Here is an 18,388-nt window from a genome sequence, read left to right as displayed (position 1 = left end):
AGTTTCTTAGTATTGAGAACAAGTTTTTGAGACAGTTGTTGAGCCTCAAAAACCAGCACCCCATTGCTGCACCTTCGCTTGGATTTGGGGTTGAGATCTCTAGAAGAGGATATCAGACTTAGGCTTTTACTGTTTTGGCACAGAATATGGGCAACTCTTGACTTAAACTCCTACAGATCTGCCCTCAAGGAAGTTCTAGGGATAGTCAGGGTACATAGATTACCTTGGCTGAGTTATGTCTAGATTACTTTGGAACAGATGGGAAAGCACCATTTGTGGGACAATCCGGGAGAGGCATGTCATTCCATCTCACGAGTGGAACTCACCAAATGCCATAGGGACTACAAACGTTCCATCTTGTCCAGGGTGAATTCTCAAGCCAATTTGTCCTCATGATTCCTGTGTTTCAAGGACTTCTGTTGTCTGGAAAGTTGCCTTGACATAATTCAGCCGCCCCTGGCGAGAAAGCTATACCTTCAGTTTAGGCATGGCACCCTTCCAATTGGTTCCTTCAGAAGTAAGTAGAGTTGGAAGGGACAATTGTTGATGGATAGTCTGTGTCTATCACGTGGTCAGGGGGAAGAGACAGAGGCGCATGCTCTCTTCTTTTGTCCAATCTACAGGAGGTTTAGATCTGTTTGGATAAACCCAGTCCGTCGCAATCTAGGATTCACTAGTTGCTCTGAGGCATTAAGAGGACTGAGGATGAACACTGTCTAGTTTATAGTTTTTGCTGTCTCTAGTCATTTATTCAAGATATGGTGCTTAAGGAACAGGGTGGCAGACTGATACGAACCCTGATTCTTAGTGCCTGTTGGATCTGATCCCATGATGTGTACAGCATTGATTTTTATTTAATGGGATCTTGATGCTAAGGGCTCTAGAAAGAGCTGCTCTATTGGGCTGTATGTAGTTACAATCATGCAATTCCTGTAACTAAGTTCTTGAGTGCTACGTGGATACTCCATCAAAAGGCATTTAACCCTCTTTAGAATTAGGTCGATCTTTGTGCTATACCTCTGTGTTTACATATTGAACAACAGCACTATTTCTTATCCTTCTGTGTATTTTAATCGCCTTTTGTATGTGTCAGTCGACATTTTTAAAGTTTTATTGTAATGCCTTGTTGCTCATTTAGTCTTCCTGTGCTGAAATGTACTGTTTTAATTATTATTATGTTTCTTTTTAATTGCATTTGTACTTTTTATGGTCCTGATGTCCGAAATAAAAGATTTCTGATGGTAATGAAATCGTTCAGATGTATACCGCTGGGAAGGATGACTCTTTTACGGGGACAGGGGAAGGTGTACAGTTGGTCATTTATTCTGTTGGTGGTGGAACTTCCTGCTCTCCTGAAGGGGTCCATGCATGTCACTAGAGGCACACCAACACTTCAGTCGAGAACACATACATACTGGTTGTGGGGAACTCCCAAGTTTTGGAATGCGAGAATGCATGCGGAGCTAGGAAGACATGCATAACAGAACAGGAACACACAAATACTGGCAATGAAAGACACCTATGTCTGGGTCAGAGAGACTTGCACACTGGCACATCACCAAAATACCTTTCTCCTAAAAGAAACTTGTAACAACTAGGACACAAGAACGATGGGACTGGAACAAGGTGCCAAGTGAAGAAAAGGCCTTTGGCACCTTTAAAGAAAGACACGGGCACTGCTTATGGCTGCTTAACTCACGGGGGACTGCATCAGCGCAGCCCTGTCTTTATTTTATACCCCTTCTCAGTGCCCCGCCCGAACGTGCAGAGCACGCTCACAAAATATAGGAGAGCTCGGATGGCTCTCCGGTTAGCTCTCTACATCCCTCCCATGTTTTAATCCACACAGAAGAGACGTAGTTATAAATATAACATAGCCAAAACCACACAACAGGCCCCAAAGATGGAGCGAGAAAACGAGGATAAAGAAAGGAAAGAAATAAGAGACAACCCAGAACAATGAGCTACAATTATAACCAAAATGTTCATCTGACCACAGGACATGTCCTCATATCACCGACACCCGACATCACCAGTGCTCAGTCTGAATAGGATGGTACTGAATTACAGTTCACACCGGGCCTACTGTGCAGACAAAATCCTTTAGCTGACTGTTGGGAGCAGGATTAGGGCGTAAGTTATATCTTGTACTTCTAGCGAGCACACCCCCATGTCCAGGATCATCACACGGCAGGACTCGTGCAGCAGGCAATGCTACAGGTACACTCACAGTCTCTTAATTTCTGCTTGGTGACACACCCGTCTTTTCCTCCATCTCTCCTTCCTCCTCCACAGGGACGAAGACTCCAGCTTTACGGAAATGCGACACATTTCTCGTAACCCTTTGTCTTCCCCGGGCCGCCGTTATCATTGCCCCTTGAATACCAATGACTTCCCAAACCTTGGGTTCAAAAGGTGTTGGGAACTTCCCTCCTGCCTTCCGATTTTTCACTACCACTCGATCACCTTCTCGGAACTCTCTGTGTTTTGTTCGCCGTTTTTCGCTGGTCTTTTGATGAGTAACCTCCTGACGCCTCTGAGTGGCTTTCACATCCAACACAGGTGGTTTCCAGCATGGGCCAGCTGGGATACAGTCATGCCGAGAGACTTTAAACATCAAAGCTGCTGGTGTACACCCAGTGGTGCTGTGGGGGGTGTCTGGCGGTAAGCGCTCATGAACTGTTGTAGACACTGCTCACCGTCCTCTCTTTGCTCCACTCCTATCCTGAGGGCTCTATTTAAAGTTCTCATAAACCTTTCAACATCACCATTCACCTGAGGCCAATACGGCATGATCTTGCGATGACAAATAGCCAACCCATCAAGATAAGAGCGAAATTCTTGCCCCTGAAACAGGGGTCCATTGTCTGTCCTGATCTCATCAGGGAGCCCAAATAACGCAAATGTCTTTTGAAGAACTGGCCGCACATTTTCAAATGCCATAGATGATATGACCTCCACCACAGGAAATTTGGTATACGAGTCCATCAGAACAACTGTCAGCTGCCCATCCGGAAAGCTTCCAAAGTCCAGGCTGACCTTCGTCCACGGTTTCAGAGTGGCAGTTCTGTGACTATCGGAGAACTGGGCGGTTCCGCAGACATGATGATACAGGAGTGACACTTCCCCACCATCTCATCAACTTGACTATCCATGCCAGGGAACCACAATTTGGCACGCAGCCTCGCCTTTGTTTTTGCGGCACCTTGATGCCCCTGATGGGCTAGCTCTATCACTCGAGCCCACAGGCACTGAGGAAGCACGATCTTCCTTCCCCTCAGGATCAATCCTGTATTATTGGTGGACAGCTCATCACACACCTTCCACATACCTTGCATAGTCATCTTATGTTCTTGGCTAGACACCTTCGTTTTCTCTAGGAAGTATTTCCATTTCCTGTGACCTAACAGGAATCAATAACCTGCTTCAGTACTACATCATCCTTTGTAGCATTCACAATGTCTGTGATGATAAGAGCGTTGGGGCATGCGGACTGCACAACCATACTGACAAAGACTTCAGTGCTTTCTTCATCTTGTTCTTGGTGAGAATCAAATGTTTTCGGGGATGGGTGTCGAGACAGGTAATCCGCTGGGTTATTTACCCCTGGGCGATAAATAACCGGAAACCTATACGGTTGAAGTAGAACAGTCCATCATTCAATTCGAGGAGGTGCTAAGCGTGGGCTTCCTGCAAACGGTGAAACTAAAGGCTTATGATCAGTCACTACTTGAAAATCGTGTCCATAAAGATACAAGTGAAAGTGCTTGCATGCCCATCGAATCTCTAAGGCTTCTCGCTCAATCTGCGCATACCGTGTCTCCACTGCAGACAATGCTCTGCTGGCATCTGCAACCGGAACCCACTCCTGATGTCTCTGCTCCTGAAGAAGTACGGGCCCCAAGCCCCACGGGGCTCTCATCCACAACTACTTCCGTCGGTTTACGGGGGTTGAAGTAAGCCATGGTCCAGCAACGCTGCTTTGATGTCTGCGAATGCTTTGTCCGCAGCCGAGGTCTACTCCCAGTGGTGTTGTCCTTTTGTGAGCTGTCACAGAGGCTCTGCCATCGTGGCAAGCTGAGGTATGAATTGCCCACAATACGTGGCAATTCCCAAGAAACTCTGCACTTCTGTTGAATTTTGTCTAATTGGGGCTTGACGAATGGCCTCCGCTTTACGCGGATCCACTTGTAGACCATCCTTTGAAAAGATATAGCCAAAGAATTCTACTGATGTCTGATAAAATGCACACTTCTTCTTGTGAAGAGTCAGTCCCGATTCCACTAACCTTTGTAACGTAGCCCTTAAATGTTGATGATGTTCATCTATGGTCCGGGAGTGGATCAAGATGTCATCGCTCAGATTGATTACCCCCGGCAACCCTGACAATGTCTCTCTGATGGCATTCTGAAACACTTCAGTGGCGGAGGATACCCCAAAACTCAGTCTCTTATATCGCCGGAGCCGCACATGTGTTGAGAAAGTGGTAATGTTCCTGCTATCAGGGTCCAGCTCCAGCTGATGATAACCAGCGTTGAGATCCGATTTTGAGAACCATTGCACCCGATTCAGATCAACTATGATGTCATCCATGGTGGGTGTTATGTACCTCTCCCTCCGAATGGCTTTATTAGGCAGACGCATGTCAACGCAGAGGCGAATAGCTCCCGGCTGTTTGGTTTTTGGAGCTATTACCAAAGGCGAAACCCAGGGTGTTGGCCCATCTACCTTTTCTATGACTCCTTGGTCCTCGAGCAGTTGTAGCTCCTTTTCCATTGCAGGTCGTAAGTGGAATGGCACACAGCGATGTCTCAGAGTGACCGGGGCAATACTTGGGTCAATGTGAAGTTTGATGCACTTCCCTTTTAGCTGTCCCAGCCCCTGAAAGAGCTGCGGAAACTCACTGATAAGGCGTTCCACTTGAGAGTCGTATACCTGGCGAGCAAAAAACACTAACTCCAAATCTTCCGCAGTGTGACACCCCAACAGGGTGCCCCGATCTCCTGTCACCACATAGAACTTAGCTTGTGTCGACCGATCTCCACTGGTTACTGACACCTCCACTGTTCCTTTTAGAGGAAGGGGCTCCCGTCCTCCATAATTTTATATCTTGGTGGCAGTTGGGGTGAGAGACGGTGTGGGAGTTAGCTGCTGAAACAGGGTCTCATCCATGACATTGACGGATGCCCCCGTGTCAATGATTACTGATGCTAACATGCCGTTGACTTGTACCTTGCTCATCGTAGGCGGTCTCTTCTTTTGTTGCCTCTCACCAGTGAATGAGATCACAAAAATGTCCTCATCCTGGTCTCCTTCGAAAACGGGCGCACTAGATGTTGTACTATCTCCCAACTCTTCAGTCTTCTTGGTTACACTCCGGACGTTAGCGTCCTTTCCCTTTCGATCCCCTTGCTTATTCCTTCTGGACCGGCACACTCTTGCAAAATGATTACCTTTGCCACAACAATTGCAAGACTTTCCTTTTGCTGGGCATCCCATTGCAGCCTTGTGTTCATACCCGCAGCTCCCACAGACACGTTCACCGGGCCTAAAAGGGTTTGGTCGTCGTCCTGGTGTTTGGCGAGCCTGAATAGCATCTACCTGCTCTTCTTTCACCTGGAGTGGACGTGTTGACGAAGCAGCTGCCAACGACTGACCTCGCACTGCCGCCATGGCATCTGCCCGGACCGCCGACAGTTCGTGAGAGCATGCAAGAATTAGAATTTCGTCTAGGGAGATACCTTGCTGTCGCAGAATGAGCTTTCGTAGTGCGTTGGACCGGCACCCCTGGATAATCTGAACTCTGATCTCTTCCTGCTGGTTGAGACCTGTACACGAACTTGCTAACTTTCTTAGTCATGCATAAAACATGTCCATTGACTCAATCTCCGTCTGCTGCGCCTGTCGCAGTTTGAAACGCTCATAGTCTGAGTTCAACTGGGGATCAAAGTGCCTATTAAGAGCCGTTACGGCCGCATCAAAGTCAGATTTGTCCCCAGTGTCTGGGAGTGAATCAAACAACTCTTGTAACTTATCTCCGCCCATTAGCAACATTAGTGACGTGTGCACCGCTCCATCCGTTTCCCTGGTGGCGCAGAAATAGTTGTCTAGACGATTTAACCATAGGCGCCATCTTGGTGCCGCTGTGGCTCTATCAATCAGTTGGCTGAATGGGGGCAACGTTGTGACGGAGGAATGAACACTGTTATTTATCTGTGCCGGGAGGTGGGGATTTTCTTGTAGTGGTAGCGCATTTTCTTGTTGTGGCGCACTCATGTTGTTACTTTAAATGTACACTTTCTCAAAAGCTACAGCTCTTGTGTGATTCTAATGTTTGTTACTGTTTCTCCGCCTTTTATTTAATTCAACTGTCCTTTTCCTTATCCAGTTTTTTTTCTGTGTAATACTTTATAGTCTTTACATCCTTTTATTTCAATGTATTGTTTTCTTTTATGGAACCCCTTTTGTAATGTTTTCTTTTATGGAACCCCTTTTGTTTCCTTAAAAGTCTTGTTTCTCCTTTTATATTTTTTTTCCTTCTTCTATTTTGTTTATTATATTGGAGGGACACACCCCTCAGCTGCTGTCAACCTTTTACACCACCTGAGCCTCGTTTCACTACGAGCGCTCAGTGGTCTCAATTTCCTGGGCCTCCTTCGCCCTACGAGCGTGCCCGGTGTGCTGTGTTGCCTTTCCTCTGCAACACACGCCTCACCTGGTCGACCGCTCCTCTTCCGCCCCCGTGGCGTTGCTGGTGCGCGCAGGGCGGGGCTCACCTCACAAAGGAGGAATCCTTTCCTCCAGTCCAGGAGCCCGCACGCACAGACTCCCACACCCTCGCCGCCTGTGTTGTAGAGGCGGGACAGCCGCACAGCCACACGGGGACAGGAGTCTTCGGCGTGTACGGCGCCCGTGCTGTTCAGGCAGGGCAGCGCCACAGCCCAGCGCAGACCACCACCACGGGACACCACGCAGCCATTGCAGACAAAGGTGAGGCGGAAACGCTGAGAATGCTCAGCTCGTCGGGGACAGCGTGCGGAGAACGGGGATCACTCACACCACCGCATGCGTCGTCGTCGTGGCGCTCTTCCCCTTTTATTTATTTTTTCACTTGTTGCACATCATTATAGAGGCACACGGGTAGCTATTTTATCGTTTACAACCCGCTCATCGCCAATGTAGAAAAGGCCTTTGGCGCCTTTAAAGAAAGACAAGGGCACTGCTTATGGCTAGTTAAGTCACGGGGGACTGCGTCAGCGCAGCCCCGTCTTTATTTTATACCCCTTCTCAGTGCCCCACCCGAACGTGCGGAGCACACTTACAAAATATAGGAGAGCCCGGATGGCTCTCCAGTTACCTCTCTACACCAAGTACACTGGGCCTGGAGAGAGAGGACACTGGGACAGAAAACAAAGGTACATTGACAAAGAGAATCACACCAACACTGAAGCAGAGAACCACCTGTTGATTGGATACACAGCGCATGGCTCTGTGCGCAAAAGCGTGCATCTGTTTACGGACGTTCATACTGAGCAGCCATGAGTTTCCCAGGTGACTGCAAGTAATTTATCGAAGCGTCTGTCGGACCCCTGGCATCATCTTCACCCAGACAGGTTTTAACAGCAAGTCATCGATCCCTCACCTTTGGAAGGAGACGACAAAAGACTTGCCAAGACTGCCTTTGCCTGGCCTCCTCTCATCTTCTCTGGTAAGTAATGAGCAGGCAGCAAGCCTTGCCACCAGCGTGTATTAAGGTACATTCAAGTAAGTATCCCTAATGCAACGTGGGGAGGAATGGATTCTTGAGTTCAGGCACTGCGTGCATATGGTGGTGTGGTCTGAGATAGTAGTAGAAAGAAAATATTCTGCAGCTAGTTTGTTAGCCTTTCGCTTCTAGTAAATGCATTTAACACAATTACCTAAAGTGAATAAAATACATGCAACTTAAATAAATCATTGGAAAATACAGTCGAACATTATGGCAGCTCAGGCAGTCATGTAATGTGATCACTGCATATGCCAGTTCGTCTGATCACCTAGTGACAGAATTGAATCCTGTTTGGCACAGTGTGGGGGATAAATGGTCGGACTCGTACTTTTGTGCTATGGCGCCCCAGTCTGTGACTCAAAGCGCAGTGAATATGGAAGTCATTATTTTAAAATAATATTATCCAAAGTATAGTTTAATGATGACCATGAGGTAATTCTAGCTAAAAGAAAATGGGAGGGGATCGTGGGTACTTTGGAGCCATGAGAGAGGCAAACCGTGAAAGAAGAAACACACCATCTTGGAAAGGGTGCTTGCTACCGGAAAGAAATGTAACATTGTACAGTTGGCTAATAACCAAACCCAAAGGCTGCTTCTGGGTCAGTACTTGTATGGCTTTAATTGATGAAGTTATTTAAGACTTCATGGAGACAGGGAAGCATTCTTTTTAGAGATAATGCAAGGGTACAACCAGCTGAGTTTTGGATGTGTCTTTAGAGTGGAAATTTTGCACCAGGTATAATCTGATTGAGTTTTACCCAAAAACATATCTTTTGAATACACTTGTTTAACAATAAATCGTTTACACATTTTCTAGCAGCCTCCCCTCCCACCAAATGACTCTAAATCTGGGGGGAGTGGATTGTAACAGGCTTAGAGTCTTTAGTTACGACTAAATTGTTCGTCTGAGGAGGTGAGGGTTGAGAGTAATTGGGCTCTTTGGGGTGCAGACGCAGTGCCGCATTGTCTGCCACACTGCCTTCTCCCACTGACATAAAAAAGTAGAATATACTGTGGAAGGAGAAGGACCTGCAAAAGGCAGTCTGTGAATTCAGAGGGCATGGACCCTTCGTGCAATGCACCTGTATTATTGGTATTCTGGAACCACCACAACAAAATGTACGTGTTGTTTTTTCATTTCACTAGCTCCACTACCACTCCATTTACACCCTAAAGAGTCCAATTACCACCAGTTCCCCCTCTTCAGACAAACATTTTAGGAGCTGTCCAGCCCGCTCCCACAGACCACATGCCTTGGGTGAGAGGGGATGATCAATTTATTACAGGAATTGCACTGGAAAATGCACCATTTTACACCAGTGTCTAAATATTTTTCTTGAGTAAGAACCTTTCCTGATTCCCACTCGGAAATCTTCTGCATGCTCACTTGCGCACCGAAGTTCTTTAGTTGGTCTTATTCCACACCACTTTCAAATTGCACAGCCACGACTGAAGAATAGCATTATAAGAGTGCTTGCATTTTGAGATAGTATCTAATTTATATATATCATGTTTATATAGCACAGACATAGCCAAAAAGAAGACAGTGGAGTTCTGCACATCGTTAACGTTAAAGGCTAAGATACAGTCATTGTACCTGTCACTTCTTTGTCATACTGTGAGACCCTGTGTGGGAACCCACAGGGCAGACTGGGGCTACTGGTCCCCAACCAGGGGTTGGTGAGCTGGTTTACCAGTGGTGTCCGGGTGTCCATCCTACTATGGCTCTGCAGACTGGGTTGGGAGGGCAAGTGTTAGCGAAGTAGTGTCTTTGGGCAAGAGCTCATAACTCAACAGTCAACCAACAAACATAACAACATAATGTGCTACTAGGTAATCTGCTATGTCAAAAGAAAGTACTATAATCTGACAGCAGTGGTAAATTATACACAATTCAATGGATACATCATATAGGATTGCAAATTAAGTTGCACTCAATAGTGAGGCACCACACCCCTTCTTCTAAGTGTTCCCCTTTATCCCCCTAGGGTGGAGATCAAGATCTACAGCTCCGAACACACTACGGGTGTAGGCAAGATTAGGCGCACCTGGAAAAAGCTCAAATTCTCTCTCGTTAAATTTGCAACTCAATTCAAATGCCTCTTTACTCCTTCAGCAAAAAGCCTTAGTGTGAGCTATAGACTTGTCGACACGTTTAATCTCTTGTCTTTGGTGAAGGCTAAACCCCCATTGTTAGACTTTTCATCCTTGGCGTGGTCTCCCTTAACTTTTTGCCTCTGTTCCCCAGGTTGTTGATGTGTGCTGGACTCTGATTTTACTTTTTTTGTTACTCTGGGCACTTTAGCACTGCTAACCAGTGCTAAGGTGCAAGTGGTCCTTTACAAAATGTGCATGTAGTTGGTTTATCCATGATTGGCATATTTGTTGTACTAGTAAGTCCCTAGTAAAGTGCACTAGAGGTGCCAGGGCCTGTAAACCAAATGCTACTAGTGGGCCTGCAGCACTGGTTGTGCCACCCACATAAGTAGTTCTGTAATCATTTCTCAGACCTGCCATTGCAGTGTCTGTGTCTGCAGTTTTACCTGTAAGTTCGACTTGGCAAGTGTACCTACTTGCTAGGCCTAAACCTTCCCTTTTCCTACATGTCAGACATCCCTAAGGTAGGCCCTAGGCAGCCCCAAGGGCAGGGTGCAGTGTATGGTTAAGGTAGGCCTGTCCCTCTCATAGGTTAACATGGGTGCTACCTTTAAATCTGATTAAAGTGTAGATTCCCTTTGGGAGCGGATGGACATGTGGAGTTTGGGGTCTCTGAGCTCGCAATTTAAAAAATACATCTTTTAGTAAAGTTGATTTTAAGATTGTGTGTTTGAAAATGCCACTTTTAGAAAGTGAGCATTTTCTTGCTTATACCATTTCTGTGACTCTGCCTGTTTGTGGATTCCCCGTCTGGGTCAGTTTGACGGTTGGGCTGGTTGCACCTCACACTAGACAGTGACACAAAAGGAGCTGAGGTGTAGTCTGCATTTCCTGATGAGCCATCTGTGCTAGGAGGGAAGGGAGGAGTGGTCACTTACACCTGAAAGGGCTGTGCCTGTCCTCACACAATGCAGTCTCCGACCCCCTGGTGAGTGTCTGGGGCCTGGCCTGGGCAAGGCAGGATTTCACATTTACTAGAGATTTTGCTTTGAAGTAGGCCTACTTCAAAGGAGAAATTGGGTATAAGAAGGGCACCCAAAACCACAGACTTTAGAACACTTCTGGAAACAAGAGGAACCTCTGCCTGGAGAAGAGCTGAAGAGCTGAGGAGAAGGGCTGCCCTGCCTGTGACTGTGCTTTGTGGAGCTATCCTGCAGTTGCTGCTTCTGCCAGAGTAAGAGGGCAAAGACTGGACTTTGTGTGCCTTCCATCTTGTGAAGAAATCTCCAAGGGCTTGATTTAGAGCTTGCCTCCTGTTGTTTGAAGTCTCAGGGACAGCAAAGACTTCTCTCTGCCAGCACCTGGAGTCTCTGGAGAGGCTCCTGCACTGACAAGTGGTGCCCTACCCAGTCCCTGGGACCTTGAAAGGAAAGCTGGTGGAAATCCAAGGAAATTGACTTCGGATGACTTCGGACCGACGCCGCTGCTGAATCCGGTGACGTCGCCTGCACCCGACGCCGTGACCTTCCCTGGAACGCGACGATCTTCGCAGGCCCGACGCCGCTGCAGCCCCGCTGAAGTCTGCGACTCCGTGGAAGTCGCCGCACCACGTCGTGACCGACGCCGCTCGAAGTGCGCGGATTCAACATTTCGCACCGTCGCCGCGATCCACAACTTCGCGCATCGACTTGTTTTCACTCTTCACCAAAGGTACTGTACTTGGGGGTCTATGCGACTCCATGTCTGGCGCCGCTGGTGTCGGCTTGTTTGGAACGACTCCGTCACAACGCCGTGTTAACACCTCATCAAAGCATATTTGTTTCTAAACGCTATTTTTGAGTTTAATCTTTAAAAATTCATAACATGACTTGTGTATGTCGGATTTTTGTCAGTTTGGTCTTGTTTTGTTTAGATAAATATTTGCTATTTTTCTTAACTGGTGTTGTGTCATTTTGTAGTGTTTTCATTGAGTTACTATGTGTGGTGGTGCAAATACTTTACACCTTGCACTCTGAAGTTAAGCCTACTGCTCTGCCAAGCTACCAAGGGGGTAAGCAGGGGTTAGCTGTGGGTGATTCTCTTTTACCCTGACTAGAGTGAGGGTCCTTGCTTGAAAAGGGGGTAACCTGACTGTCAACCAAGGACCCCATTTCTAACACCCATGTTGTGTCATCCCATAGGGTTGAAACAGAGTTCACCGTACTTCCTCCTGAGACACATACTTCACAATACAAAAGTACTTGTTATAGGAGACAGACTTATTTTCCTAACTAATCAAAAAACCTAGTTGCTCAAGATGCCAATCCATCATATTTTGGATGTGGAGGTGTCACCCACTTTATGTGGCATTCTTCATCATTGGCCTTCTCAGCCCACCCAGGAAGGTAACACCAGGGTGGAATCAACATCTGGTATGAGGGAGTTCTTAAAATGAGCTAACTTCTGGCATTACAGGGATCCAGATGGAGTTAAAAATACCTTGAGGTACGCCACAAGAATTTTCTTTAATGGGTTACACACAGATGTAATATGGGTACAATGGCACTAACATACTTTAAAGTATCAACATGCTTCTGCCCACTCATGCACCATCGGTATGGTCAGGGGCAGTTATCAGGGATGTAAATAGATCTCTATTGTTTAATGTTTGCGTACAAACCACACTGAATGAGACAGGAATTTCCTACCTTTAACTCTGACTATGAGCCCAAACTATAAGGAAATATATACATTAATGTCATATTTCTTTTGTTTTGAGTACACACTTTTGTGAAATTTGTATAACACAAACACTTCTATCAACATTTATGACATGGAAGTACCCGTAATACATCTGTATGGAATATTTTCTTTTAATCATACCTAAGGTACCACCCATAAAAGGAAATTCCTGTGGTATGCCTTAAGGTATTTTTAACACCATCTGCATGGGTGAGGCTTCCTCATCCAAAAAATTAAGGATTGGCTTCTTGGGCCTGTAGGTTTTCTGGTTAGGTAGGAAAATTAATTTGTCCTCTATAGCAAGTCCACCGTACCTTTTGTGTTTTAAACCACATGATTTACCTGCTGGCTATTATAGTAGTTTGTGCTGTGCGATGGATGTGGTCTGGGCCTGTGACTTCAAAGCAGGGGCTCCTTGCCTGTGAGGGCTGTGCTGGCAGCCGGGAAACGCCCCGAAGGCCGACTCCGGAACAACAAAGTTGTGGGCAATGAAAGTGGAACTACGCTTTCCTTAACCACTACTTCGTTGTTTTGTGCCTTAACCAAGGGAGTAGGCTGAGGAGGACGACGCGACGAGTCAGGTAAGTGGGGCGGGGGGTTGGGGTTTTAGTTTTAGGGTCGGGGTAATTTTCGTTTTAGGGGTGGGGTTGGGGTTTTAGTTTTAGGGGCAGGGGTGGGGGGATCGGGGTATTTTTTTTTTAGGGGCGGGGTGGGGGTTGGGGTTTTAGTTTTAGGGGCAGGAGTGGGGGGTCGGGGTATTTTTCGTTCTGGGTGGGGTGGGGGTGGAGGGTTGGGGTTTTAGCTTTAGGGGCGGGGTGGGGGGTCAGGTATTTTTTGTTTTAGGGGTGGGGGCAAGGGTGGGGGGTTGGGGTTTTAGTTTTAGGGGCAGGGTGGGGGGTCGGGTATTTTTAGTTTTAGGGATGGGGCGGCGGTGGGGGGTGGGTATTTTAGTTTTAGGGGCGGGGTGGGGTGTTGGGGTGTTTTTAGTTTTAGGGGTGGGGGGTTGGGGTATTTTTCGTTTTAGGGGCGGGGTGGGGGGTTGGGTCAGGTAAGAGGGGCGGGGGTGGGGGGTCGGGATACTTTTAGTTTTAAAGGCGGGGTGGGGGTTTTAGTTTTAGGGGCAGGGGTGGGGGGTCGGGTCAGGTAAGAGGGGTGGGGGTGGGGGGTCAGGGTTTTTTTAGTTTGAGGGGCGGGGTAGGGGGGTTGGGTTTTAGTTTTAGGGGCGGGGTGGGAGGTCGGGTCGGGTATTTTTAGTTTTAGGGGTGGGGTTGGGGTTGGGGTTTTAGTTTTAGTTTTAGGGGTGGGGGTCGGGTCGGGGTATTTTTAGTTTTAAGGGCGGGGGTGGGGGGTTGGGTCAGGTAAGAGGGGCAGGGGTGGGGGGTCGGGGTACCTTTAGTTTTAGAGGCGGTGGGGGTTTTAGTTTTAGGGGCAGGGTTGGAGGGTCGGGTCAGGTAAGAGGGGTGGGGGTGGGGGGTCGGGTATTTCTAGTTTTAGGGGTGGGGGTCTTAGTTTTAGGGGTGGGGGTGGGGGGTCGGGGTTTTTTTTGTTTTAAGAGCGGGCGGGGTGGGGGGATTGTGTTTTAGTTTTAGGGGCGAGGTGGGGGGTCGGGGTATTTTTAGTTTTAGGGGTGGGGGTCTTAGTTTTAGAGGTGGGGGTGGGGGGTTGGTTTTCTTTTGTTTTACGGGCAGGCGGGGTGGGGGGATTGGGTTTTAGTTTTAGGGGCGGGGTGGGAGGTCAGGTCGGGTATTTTTAGTCTTAGGGGCGGGGTGGGGGTTGGGGTTTTAGTTTTAGTTTTGAGGGTTGGGGGTCGGGTATTTTTAGATTTAAGGGTGGGGTGGGGGGTTGGGGTTTTAGTTTTATGAGCAGAGGTGGGGGGTCAGGGTATTTTTAGTTTTAGGGGCGGGGTAAGGGTGGTTTTAGGGGTGGGGGTTGGGGTAGTTTAGGTTTTAGGGATGGGGTGGGGTTGGGGTGGTTTTAGGGGTGGGGGTAGTTTAGGTTTTAGGGATGGGGTGGAGGTTGGGGTTGTTTTAGGGGTGCGGGTTGGGGTGGTTTTAGGTTTTAGGGGTGGGTAGGGGGGTCGGGTAATTTTAGGGGCGGGGTGGGTGGGTTGGGGGGATTTAGGTTCAGGGGCAGGGTCGGGGGCTCAGCGTAGTTTTAGGGGTGGGGGTTGGGGTACTTTAGGTTTCAGAGATGGGGTGGGGGTTGGGGTTGCTTTAGGTTTTGGGGGTAGGGTGGGGGTTGCGGTAATTTTAGGGAGGAGGTGGGGGTTGGGGTAGTTTTAGAGGCAAGGGTGGGGGGTTGGTGTGGTTTTGGGGGGGTCGCGGTAATTTGTAGGGGTGGGGGGCCAAGGGGGACGCATATTGGAACAATGCATGCCTATTACTAATGCCTTTACCAGGAATGCCTTTACAATGAAAAATCGTTGTTAAGGCATTCGTGGTAAAGGCATTAGTGGTATTTGTTCCGACCTCGTTGCTCAGGCATGCGTTGTTCCGGCAGGCGTGGTTCCGACATACATTCCTGGCAGCCTCCCACAGGATGAAGTTTGCAGGGGTGATTGGTGAGGTAGATCCAGGTGGTAGATTTGGGTTGTCTTTGGTGGCAGCCCTCCAACCAGGCTGCGGACACGTGTTTTGGTGAGGCAGTTGCAGCTTCTAACACTTTTGGCTTCTAGGACAATCAGGGCTTCCTACTTTGGTGGAGATATCTCTTTCATTGTTAGACCTGACAAGGGCTCTCTCCAACCTGGCACTGTGTTGCCGGGTTGGCGAGAGCAAGCCCATGCTCCCAGTCTGCCTTGGAGCGCCCAGCCAGAGTGCTCCAGCCAATCATAACGCTTCTCTGAGCAGCCTCATGATTGGCAGCAGGGCAGACTGGGAGCCTGTGTCTGTGGTGCGGCAGAGAGCAGCGGCGCACTTAAGATAAGTTTTTGCTTTTGAAATTATTTTTATCTTTGTTTTGTTCCCCCGTCCCACCACTTTGCCTAGTCGCCAGCCGCGACTGCAGGATATGACTATGCGCAAATGCTAGATTAGTGTGATACAAGGACAAAACTAAATGAGAGCATATCAGTTTTACACACAGTTGGTCACTAGTGGCAAGGGTACACACTAGTTCTCCATGAAAGGGACATCTCGTCTCAACATATGGCTATGTATTTGCTACAGTAACAAAGTGAAAAAGAGAATTTTTGCACATTTTCCTAAGATAATTATAATCACAGTGATTTTTTATTTCGGCTGTATGGGAGACTGCAGTTTAACCATAAGTGTTGGAACATCACTGCCTGCACAGGCTAAGTCTTCATTTCTCATTAGTTGTATTAAAGACGTTGATTCCGGTTCCATAATGCAGCTTTAGCACAAGTCATGGTCATTTACTTATTTTTTTATGTTTCAGCAGATGATGTTACAGGCCCCTTCATTTTGCTCCTGAATGGCTTAATTAAACATGCGTTTCACAACCTCATGCAAAGCGCTGACCAGCAGCCAAGAATGGGAGGCGCTGGCAAAACAGAATGTTGAAGAGCAGCCCAGAGCACCAAGCCCATAAAATAAGCCCTGCACACTCAAAAACCGCGGGCACCTGGAAGGAGAGAGGGCAACAGTCACCTGCGAGCGAGGAGCCATCTGAAAGTTTCACAAGACCAAGATTTGAGCCCATTATATTTGTTGTAACTGAATTGAAATTCGTATCGAGATTCAAACACTGTTTCAACAAAAACGATTGCGCTTTGTGCCCGAGATGGCTTCTCAGGACAAGATTTTAATTAAAGGAGGTAAAGTCGTGAATGATGACTTCTCGGTCTATGCGGACGTCTACATTGAAGATGGGGTGGTGAAAGAGGTCGGTGCCAACCTGCTGCGGGGCAGGACAGAAGGGGTGAGGGTGATTGACGCCGCGAGCAAACTGGTGATGCCAGGAGGAATCGACACACACACGCACTTCCAGTTCCCCTTCATGGGGTCCCAGTCCATTGACGATTTTTACAGAGGAACGAAGGTACAGAATTAATTTAAAGATATATTTTATCACAGTCCTTACAGATTGCATAATCAGTATCTCAGCTCTGCATGAATCGAAATAAAATCAATTTGAATGCATGATTTTTACTTCGGTCCAATACATTTGAAGCTTAAAAAGTATTAAGACCCTCATTTGGATTTAAAAAAATTGGGTGCAAAATGCCTCTATCTGATTTTGTTTATTCCAAGTCCTAGACATAGAGCTGTTGAACATGGCCAAAGTGATCCTTGGTGCAACTTGGAGGAATTTTCACAAGTGATTTTGTCTTCATCCCAACTTTCATATGCCAGTAATGGGGACAGTAAAAATCCCCTCCAGCAAATAATGCTACGTGCAGTAAAATTATTCCCTGGGCGAATTTCCCAGTATTGAAAACCTCATTCCCTACTTCTATCTACTCTGTTTATGCCTTAGACCTTTCTTCAAAGTTGTCCTGTTTATTTGAGGGACTCATACATGTTCTCACCTCTGCTTGCCTGGCTATTGTGTTAGAAATGGCCCTTTTTGTTGGGTTATGCCCAATATTTTTTGCTTCTGACCTCCTGTTTTTGATCCTGTGCTGAATTTCGTTATTGCTGATTTTAGGACTATGGGCACTTTACCATTGCTGACCAGTGCTAGAGGGCAAGTGCCCTCTGTCTAAATGATATTGGTGATGGGTTTATCCATGATTAGCATATTTGATATACCAGTAAGTCCCAAGCATAGTGCACCAGGTGTGCCCAGGGTCTGTAAATCAAATGATACTAGTGTGCCTGCAGCACTGCTTGTGCCACCCACATGAGTATCCCTCCAAGCATGTCTCAGGCCTACCACTGCAGTGTCTGTGTGTGCAGTTTTCAACTGCCATTTCGACCTGGCAATTGCACCCACTTGCCAAGCCCAACACTTCCCTTTTACTACAAGTAAGTCACCCTTGAGGTAGGCCCATGGCAACCCATGGGCCGGGTGCAGTGTATTTACGTAGGAAATGTACTGGAGTGCTTATCATGTCCTGATGGTAAATTACTGCTAAATTAGTTTTTCACTATTGCAAGGACAGTCTCTCACATAGATTAACATGGGGATTGCCTTGAAATATATTTTAAATGTAATTTCCCATAGGCAGCATATGCATATAGAGATATGGAGTTTGGGGTCTCTGAACTCACAATTTAAAAATACATCTTTTGGTGAAGTTGGTTTTTAAATTGTAAGTTTGAAAATGCCACTTTTAGAAAGTGTCAATTGTCTTACTTAACCATTCTGTACCTCTGCCTGTCTGTGGAATACATGCCGGGGCCAGGATGACAGTTGGGCTGTCTTTGAATTCACTCTTGACTGTTACACAAAGGGAGCTGAGATGTGCCCTGTATATCCAGCGGGGTCTTCCTCAGCTAAAGTGGTGGGAGGAGCTGACTCTTGCACCTGAATAGGGCTGTGCCTGTCCTTACACAAAGCAGTCTCCAACCCCTTGGAGTGTTACTGGGGACAGGGAAGGAAAGGCAAGGTGTTGTGCACAGCAAAACTTTTCTTTGAAGTTTGCCTACTTCAAAGGCAGAAATAGGTATAAGTACTGAACCTCTGACCCCCACGAAGTTAGAATCCTTCTGGACTAATGACATTCTGCCAGGAAGAAGAGATGGATGGTGCAGGAGGGACTGCCACTCTGCCTGTTGCTTTGCTGTGCAGGTCTGCTGCTTGCTGCTTCTGTCCTGGGAGTGAAAGGACTGGACTTTGCTTTCTATATCCTGCTTCCAAAGGCTCTCCAAAGGCTTGGACTGAGCTTGCCTCCTG

At 47.3% G+C, this 18,388-nt stretch overlaps 1 protein-coding gene across 2 annotated transcripts in view; it reads left to right on the top strand.

Moving 5' to 3' along the window:
* Positions 1-18,388, top strand: part of DPYS (dihydropyrimidinase) — a 417,549-nt gene that overhangs the window by 107,070 nt on the left and 292,091 nt on the right. The window contains exon 1 of one of the 2 annotated variants that reach the window (XM_069220603.1): positions 16,149-16,588. The exons of the other annotated variant lie outside the window; for it this stretch is intronic. Within the exon in view, the coding sequence (XP_069076704.1) occupies positions 16,331-16,588 (258 nt within the window). The 5' untranslated portion in view covers positions 16,149-16,330. Of the gene's footprint in view, positions 1-16,148; positions 16,589-18,388 lie in introns of those variants that run through there. 2 annotated transcript variants of the gene reach the window in all.

Source organism: Pleurodeles waltl, chromosome 2_2 (assembly GCF_031143425.1).
Source record: "Pleurodeles waltl isolate 20211129_DDA chromosome 2_2, aPleWal1.hap1.20221129, whole genome shotgun sequence".
NCBI classification, from domain to species: Eukaryota; Metazoa; Chordata; class Amphibia; order Caudata; family Salamandridae; genus Pleurodeles; species Pleurodeles waltl.
This window is presented reverse-complemented; position numbering and strand designations above follow the sequence as displayed.